At 34.1% G+C, this 9,310-nt stretch overlaps 1 protein-coding gene across 1 annotated transcript in view; it reads left to right on the forward strand.

Moving 5' to 3' along the window:
• Positions 1–2,134: 2,134 nt before the first annotated feature.
• LOC110291030 (solute carrier family 7 member 13-like) overlaps positions 2,135–9,310 on the forward strand; it is a 14,441-nt gene continuing 7,265 nt past the window's right edge. The window contains exon 1 of the mRNA XM_021157966.2: positions 2,135–2,870. Within this exon, the coding sequence (XP_021013625.1) occupies positions 2,204–2,870 (667 nt within the window). The 5' untranslated portion in view covers positions 2,135–2,203. The remainder of the gene's footprint in view (positions 2,871–9,310) is intronic.

Consider the following 9,310-nt stretch of genomic DNA (forward strand, 5'->3'; position numbering starts at 1 on the left):
CAATCTATAGTTGAGAGACTTTAAATAGACATGGGATGTTTTAGAGTCTGAACTTTTGGAATCTTGATATATTTAAAGACAGTGAGGCAATTTAAAGTTTAAACATTTTAATGCTATAATAATAATATTAACTATTTATTTAATATATATGAGTACCCTGTAACTGTCTTCAGACACACCAGAAGAAGGCATCAGATCCCATTACAAAGGGTTGTGAGCCACCATGTGATGCTGAGAATTAAACTCAAGACCTCAGGAAGAGCAGTCAGTGCTCTTAACCACTGAGCCATTTCTCCTGCCCAATATTAATATTAAAATGAGTTTTGTGGATACATGATGATACAGCTTTATTTTAATATTGATATGTTTGTATCAAGATGACAAGGGGGCAATTGTGATAGAAAGGTTTTCTTTTGGTTTGGCTTGGTTTGGTTTAGTTTGGTTTGGTTTGGTTTGGTTTTCCACCAGACACAAGATAGAGTAATCTATAGGACTCCCAGAGAGAAAATGCTAAATAAATGTGGTCTGTAGACAAGTCTTTGGGGGCATTTTCTCAATTTACAATTGATGTGGGAGTTCCCATCCTACTGGGGAAAAGGCCACTCCTGGGCAAGTTGTTCAGAGTTACAGAAGAAAACATGTTTGAACAGACCATGGAGAATAAAACATTAATTAACATTTATCCATCTGCTTCAGTTCCTTCCTCCAGGTTTCAGTCTTGAGATCCTGTCTTGACTTCCCTCAATGATGGACTTTATGCTTTAAAGCACACAAACACAACTCTCTCCAAGTTGGTTTTGGCCAGTGTTTTTTCATAGCAATAGAAAGTATAGTAGGACTCTGTGCTGGCTCAGTATATGGCTTGGTGAGTGAGACATATCAAACCAGTTAATGAATTGCATCTCAGAGTACATGGTACTACAATGGTCTTAGATCTAAAAATTAAGGAACTATTACAACTGATGGCTAGTGGGAGAAGAAGAAATTTTCTCCAGTGACTTGTGTTCTCATAGGCTCTCTGTGCTCTAGCGAATAACACTACCCTCGTGTATATACCAGCAACACTAAGTGTACTCATGGATTTATAAGACTACATTAAATTGGAAGAAAAAGTAGGGTGGATTATGGTACAAATTAGAGAGGTAGAATTGGAGAATCAGTCAGATCAAAGCACATTGCATACATACATAAAATTTTTAAGCAATATTTTTAAACATTTTTAAAAATTAAAGAACACTGGTCTACAGAGTGAGTTCCAGGACATCCAGGGCCACACAGAGAAACCCTGTCTCGAAAACAAACAAACAAACAAACAAACAACAACAAAAAAGAACTCATAATTTCTAGTAGTAAACTAAATATTACTTTAAAAAAAAGAGTAGTTATCCAAATAGAGTAAAAGAGGACCCCTTCCCCAAATTAAAGGTCTATATTTTGATCAAACTACAAGAGAATTTGGAGATGCCTGCTTTTCGAGTGCTAGTCTTAGGAGATTGCCACCGTTAACCAAGAAGCAGAGCATAGATTTAAGGCTAAAAATAATAGATAACATTTTTGTGTTAAACACCTAGATTTCGGTGCAATCTATTAGGCAGCAAATATGTACAAGGTTTATTAATAAACCGTCATTTGGCAAATGTTATATACTTTAAGTTTCATTCTATTCACTTATGTGGAAACAACATATACATATATTTTGAAGATATAAAACATCATGTATCTTCAAAGAAACAAATGTGAGATTCTCATCTTGATTCAATGAAACTCAAAGTTTAAAATTTTCTGGTTAAACTTAAATTCAGTTCTTGGTGTAAATCTCTAAATGATTACCTAATAGTTAAATAATGACTCTCTTCCAGTGCTAGAGATGAATAATTTTACACAGGAATTTAAAGAACTAATTTCCTAATTCATAGTTGCTAACTTGGTCAGCAACATATTTTATTTTTGAAAAACAAAACTTAATATAAGAAACATTTTAACATTGGACTTAAGGGGGGATCAGAATTTCTTGGAGAAAAAAAAACTGGTCAGTTAATAATTCATTACAAAAACTTCAAATTAGATAATTAAACATATATAAGAATGATATTTTGAACAAGAGAACATAGGCAAGCATGATTGGATTGTAAAGATCAAAAATTTAGAAACATATAATTTTGCAATTTTTTTTTTAGGACAAACATTAGAAAAAGGCAAAACCATGCATCTCTTAAGAGCAATAGGATTCTTCCACGTAAACATGCTCTTACTTGGAACCATAATAGGGTCAGGGATTTTTGTGTCTCCTAAAGGAGTATTAAAATACTCCTCACTGAACATCCCTGTTTCCCTCAGTATCTGGGCAGGCTGTGGCCTGATGAGCATTATGATTGCTCTCTCTTTGACAGAGCTGGCAACCACGTTTCCTGTGAGTGCAGCATCTTATTATTTTCTGAAGAGATCTCTTGGACCGTCTGCTGCTTTCCTCAGTTTTTGGATTAAAGTTTTTTCTCATTGTCTAGGCCTGGGTACTCAAACCTTACTAATAGGTAGTTATCTAATTCAACCTTTCTATCCTGGGTGCCCAGCTCCAGAACTCCCGATTAAATGCCTGGCTTTAGCTATTTTGTGGTCATTTGGATTTCTCAATGCTAGAAGAATGAAAGCAGTGACTTGGCTTCAGACTATCAGCACTGTGATAAAGATGAGTATTCTTTGTCTCATTTCTCTAACGGGGCTTGTGCTGTTAGTGATTGGCAAAAAGGAGAATGTGTCCAGGTTTGAGAATGCTTTGGATGCTGAACTTCCCAGTGCCTCACAATTTGTAGAAGCCATTATCCAAGGATGTTTTGCGTACAGAGGATCATTAATCCTGGTCAACATAGCAGGTACATCTATTTATATTTTTAAAATGGCAGTATGTATAAACATATTTCCAGAGATTATGGTGAAAAATAAATCTGATTGTTATTTTTTTCTAAAAATAATTCACATGTTCCATTGTGTAAGATCATTATTAAACCAACACTTACAATTAGTCAAATAGACTATGTAGAATTCAGTAACTTCTTTAAACTTTTATTTCTAATATAATACCTAGGAAATATTTCAAAATAGACTGTATTCTCAGATTTATTGCAGTAGTTCTTTGAATGTTGTGGCATTTTTCAGTTAAGGAGTAAATGAGTTAACATACCTAATTAAAATGTGTTACATATGTTTGATTTGAGGGACATTCTAGCACAATCTCCTATACAGAGTTACATACACAGAAGTAACCGGTGACAACAATTTGATTTATTTTCACTATCAGTGAACTTGTATGTTGGGAATTTCATGTTTTCGTGTATTCCCAGGAGCAGTAAAATGTTTCCTCATTTGTATTTTACTGTTTTATCTTGGATTTAATTTTGTTTATGCGTAGGTGTGTAAGACATTCATTTTACTTCTGCACTTAACATTTCAATTTTTTTGAATGTTTTTCAATTAGAAAGAGCAATATGGTGACCAGATCCATTTGTGCATGCACTGGACCTTCTCTGGGACACTGTTGATCTGCTTTGATATCATAGAACCAAAAAAATTTGCTTAAACCTTCAGAGTTGGCTCACTAGAGGGTTTTTTAGTTTTGTTTGTTTGCTTGGTTTTGTTTTGTATGGCAGTCATGCTGTGTGTTCTTAATCTAATTTTTCTGTATTTTTAATTAAAAGGTAATTACACCATTGTCCCTCCTTCACCAGGGATGAACCCCCACGCTGGTTATCCCATACCAAATGAGTGTCAGGCCCCAAGACACATACATACAAGCAACACCAAATGGTCTCAACAAGTTGTATTTATATTTGTTATTGACTTCTGTTCTATACTACAACATAAAAGCATGTGTCTTCATGCTGTCGTTTACTTAAATATTTATTCCTAGTTTTACTGTTTTCTTTCCTAGAACTGTGCATATCATAATAGCTTGCTGTTCTTCAAGACATTTTGTGGGTTTTTTTCATTCTCTCTTTCATACTAGTCCTTGTGGTTAACCTGCCAATTACTCTAGCGTAACTATTTGGCTCATTAATTCAGTTTTTCTTAAAAATTACTGTTTCTGCATTCTCAAATGTACTGAATTTTAACTTTCACTCATATAATCTTGGCTTTACTTGCTCTTCATTGTTTTCTTCCATAGAGACTGTCCTATTACCATCTCTCTAAGGCTATTAATTATGTTTACTGACTTTCTTTATGGGCGCTTTGTACTTCATCTGGATTATTGTGGTGCCTGTTGTGAGCTCTCAGAGATCAATCAATTATCATTCATTAAGGGCATACAACTGAATGCCTATAGTGTAGCTGTCTAATATTATTCTAGAGAATCAAGACACATACTTCATGGTTGTGAGCTTTTCAGTTTTTCATTATTAAAATGAAAATATTTCAAAGATTATATATTAGTCTATCTTTCCTGCCAGTGTTCTGAATAATGGACTTGGCGTACTGTTCAATGAAAGCTCTCATGTGTTGTAGGAATGCTGCTTTAGGGAATGGCTGAGTTAGGAACACAGTGGATCCTTACAAACTGGGAACCTCCTCTGTAACTCCTGCCTGAAAAGAAACCTAGAAACATACTGACAACCTCAGGCACAATATGGAAGCAAGACAAGATCAAATGGGTTCTTCCCAAGAACATAGAACCTCACTGACCAAGACTTGGAAATGCATTGTCCATAGTCTAGTATTTTCAGGACCTGTATGTCTGTTGTTTTTCTCTCCTTTTGAAACAAAAAGGGGAAACTGAACTGAAAATATTCTGAGCTACAGCTTTGATGTCACTTCAGATTGTATCTTCTTATCAATATTTTTATATTTCACTAAAGATCCTCCTTTTTATTTGTAAGCAATTCATATACTTTTAATATTTGACTGTAGAGAATATTAAATAGGAGTTTTATATATTCTAGTGGAAATAAAGAAAAAAGATAGTATGTTAATTAATAAATAAAGTTAAATAAAAAAAAGTATATTATGCAATGACTACTGTTATCCAATAGTGGTAAGAACACAACAAGACATAAAAATCATGGATGAAGGGATGCATATATACATATGTGTGTGTATGTGTGTGTATATATATATATATATGTATATGTATATACACACACACACAATGTATTCACTCTTCTTATTCTTCTAACATTTTGTGAAGGTTCACGTCTCTTCAGTTTTCAAGTAGTCAGAATTTAATTCAGAATCCCCTACAGCCCCCATAGCCCCAACCCAGCACACACTATAAACTGCTCATATATTTTTCTTTACTTTATAATTTTACACTTCACACATTCTTTCCTACTATCAAACCCTCCATATACCCAATAGCCATTCTCCTTCAAACTCATGGCCTCTTTTTTCCACTAATTCTTATAATATACATATTATGTATATACATATATGTTCCTAAATATTACCTGTTGAGCCATATACTGTTACATGAATGTATGTTTTCATGACTGACCATTGGCACCAATTAGTGTGTTCTTCCCTGAGGAAGACCACCTCCCTAGCTCTCCCCACTCCTCAATTACCTATAGGTTTTGTATAGGGTTAAAGTTTTCTGGGCTTTTTTCCAGTGCATCTTGGCATGTCCATTGCAGTCATCCTTGTTCAGCTTAAGGTTGAGTGGTCATGTTAGTGAGACTTTGTAGATTTAGTATCTGATATGACTTAGAAAAAAAAATCTCACAACAAATTTTCTTTTCCTCTGGCTCTTACAGTCTGCCTTCTCTTCTGCAAAGTTCCTAGAGTCTTTGGTGTGAAAATGTTTTATGATTGTATCCATTGCAACTGAGTTTCACAACTCTGAATTTTGATTGGCTGTGGTTTTCTGTCAAGAGAAGTTTTCTTGATAACCAGTGAAGGATGTATAAATTTAAACCTTACAGATATTTTTCATTCACTTCCAGATGTTTATTTTTGAAGACATAAAATTTTAAATTCATATAAATTCTTCTGTAATATATACACAATATATATAATATTACATACAATATAATATATTATAATGTACATATTATAAAATATCCCTTGTGATAAATTACACCCTTCTCTTCAATATTTGACATACTTTACATAAGCTCTTTAATTTTACCTTTCTTTTAGGAAAAAAATATATAGCTACATGTATTTTATTAAATTTTGCTTTTTCTTTTTTCTCTTGATACTATTAAGATATTGGCAATCCAATAACATAATAATGAATATTTTTCATAATGGTTTGTATCTCTGTTACATCACACAGCATGACTTAATTGTAGCTCTATCAATTTACCTAAAAATTTCAGTTTCATTTTTTAACAGCTATGTAACTTTCCATTGTTTCAGTATACCACAATTTCATTATCCATTCATCATTTGATGATATCTAGGATATTTTCAATTTCTGGCTATTATGAATAGAGCCATAATAAATATGATTGAGCAAGGGTCTCTTTAGGAGGATGTAGACTCTTTGGTAATATGCCTAAGAGTAGTATATGTGGATCTTGAGGTAGCTCTATTCCCAATTCCCTAAGGAACAACCATACTGACTTCTATAGTGGCTGTAAAAGTTTGCATTGCCACCAGCAGTGGATCAGTGTTATCTTTGCCCTATATCCTCACAAGAATAAGTTGTTATTTGTTTTATTGTTCTTGACCATTCTAACTGGTGGGATACAGAGACTCAAAGTAGTTTAGATTTGCATTTCCCTAATTAAAAATTTTGAAAATCTTAAATATATTTCTCAGCTATTTATGTTTTGTCTTTTGATGACTGCTTGTTTCTATACCACATTTTAATGGGTTTATTTGTTTTCTTTCTACCCAGTTTTTTAGTTGTTTATATGTTTTAGATATATCTGATATATACTCTTTATTTGATATGTCATTAATAAAATCCCTGTTATGTAGCCTGTCAGTTTTACCCAAAATCATGGCCCTTGCTATACAGAAGCTCTACAGTTTCACAAAGCTCCATGTATTAATTGTTGTACTTGTGTGATATTGGTGTCCTTTTCACAAAATCTTTCTTTGTGCCAATAAGTTCTCCATGATAACCTACATTCTTTTCTATTAGATTCAAAATACATTGTGTCCTATGTTGAGGTCCTTCGTCCATATGGGGTTGTGTTTTATCCAGGGTGAAAAATATGAAACTATTTGCATTCTTTTACATGAAGCCATCCAATTTGATCAGAATAATTTGTTGATGATACTGTCTTTTTCCCATGTTTATTTCTGGTGGGTTTTTGGGGGAGAAGGGGTTGTTTTGGGTTTTTTTTCTCTCAAAAGTCAGGAATCCAAAAGTGTCTGGATTTATATGTATATATATATATATATATATATATATATATATATATATATATATATATAATGTATATGTATATATTCAATTCATTTTATTCCAACACTGTGATAATTTTATTACTTTAGCCCTGTAGTACTTCTTGAAATTGTGAATGGTAATACCCACTGTATTTCTTTTATTATTCAGAATTGTTTTAGCTATCAGGTCTTTAGTTTGCTTATTTGTTTGTGTTTTGATTTGTGTGTGTGTGTGTGTTTGTTTCCACATGATATTGATTAATTTAATTTCAAGATCTTTCAACAATTGTGTTGGAATTGTAATAAGGATTGAATTGAATCTGTTGATTGCATTTGGTAATATAGTCATTTTTCCTGTTTTGGTCTTAGGGATTCGTGAATGTGGGAGATATTACATATTCTGGTATCTTTTTAAACTTCTTTCTTCAATGTTTTAAGGTTCTTATGACAGAGGATTTTACATGCTTTGTTAGATTTATCCATGATATTTTCCTTTCCAGGGTTCTGTGAAAGATGTTGCTTTCCTAATTTCTTTCTCACACTATCATCTATATATAGGAAGGCTAGTAATTTTTCTGTGCTAATTTTGTGTATTTCTCCTGCTGCTTTATTGAAAGTGTTTTTCAACTGTTGAGGTCTACTGGTGGAGTTTTTAAGCTCTTTTATTTATAAAATCATATAACCTGCAAATAAATATTTCGCTTCTTACCTCCCTATTCTTACCTCCTTGATCTCCTTTAGCTGTTTTATTGTTTTAGCTAAGACTCAATTACCAGGTTGAATAGGTGTGGACAGAGTGGATAAAATGGTCTTGTTCCTGATTTAAGTGGAAATACTTTGAGATTCTCTTCATTTAGGTTAATGATAGCTATGGCTGTATTGTAAATAGTTTTTCTCACATGGATGTTCCTAAATTCCTAGTTTCTCTAGGAGTCTTATCATGAAAAGATTTTAGATTTTGTCAGAGGTCTTTTCTTTATCCAATAAGATGATTATGCGGATTTGTCTTTCAGTCTATTTGTATGCTGGGCTTCCTTTATCAATTTATATATGCTGAACCACCCCTGCACCACTGGGAGGAAGCCAAGTTAATTATGATGAGTATTATTTAGGAAATGTTCTTACATTTTTATAATACTTTTTTGAGAATTTTTTATCTATATTCATAAGGGATAATGGGATTTTTTCTTTCATTTTGGTCTTTGTTTGTTGTGGGTGTTTGAGTTATTGTGGACATATGAAAAGAACTAGGAGACCTTCCAGTCCAACCAGCACCGGGATAGCTAGTGCACAGAGTCAGCTGAAACCCGCCAGCTACCCAGGACACCCGCCACGGGATCTTAAGACTTCTGGTGGGTGGAACACAGCCTCTGCTCCAATCCAATCGCGCAGGACCTGAGACTGCATTAGTTAGGGAAGCAGGAAACCGGCCTGAGTAGGGGCACAAGCCCCTTCCGGTCCAACCAGCACCAGGGTAGCTAGGGCGCAGAGTCAGCTGACACCTGCCAGCTACCCAGGACACTCGCCACGGATCTTAAGACTTCTGGTGAGTGGAACACAGCCTCTGCTCCAATCTCTAAACAGAGAAAACTTTAACAACTAACTCCAGAGATTACCAGATGGCGAAAGGTAAACNTAATAATCTTACTAACAGAAACCAAGACCACTCACCATCATCAGGACCCAGCACTCCCACTTCGCCCAGTCCAGGGCACCCCAACACACCGTAAAAGCTAGACCCGGATCTAAAAGCATATCTCATGATGATGGTAGAGGACATCAAGAAGGACTTTAATAACACACTTAAAAAAATACAGGAGAACACTGCTAAATAGGTAGAAGACATTAAAGAGGAAGCACAAAAATACCTTAAAGAATTGCAGGAAAACCAGACCAAACAGGTGATGGAATTGAATAAAACCATCCAAGACCTAAAAAGGGAAGTAGACACAATAAAGAAAACCCAAATTGAGGCAACACC

The sequence above is a fragment of the Mus caroli genome, chromosome 3, assembly GCF_900094665.2.
Source record: "Mus caroli chromosome 3, CAROLI_EIJ_v1.1, whole genome shotgun sequence".
In the NCBI taxonomy this organism is placed as follows: domain Eukaryota; kingdom Metazoa; phylum Chordata; class Mammalia; order Rodentia; family Muridae; genus Mus; species Mus caroli.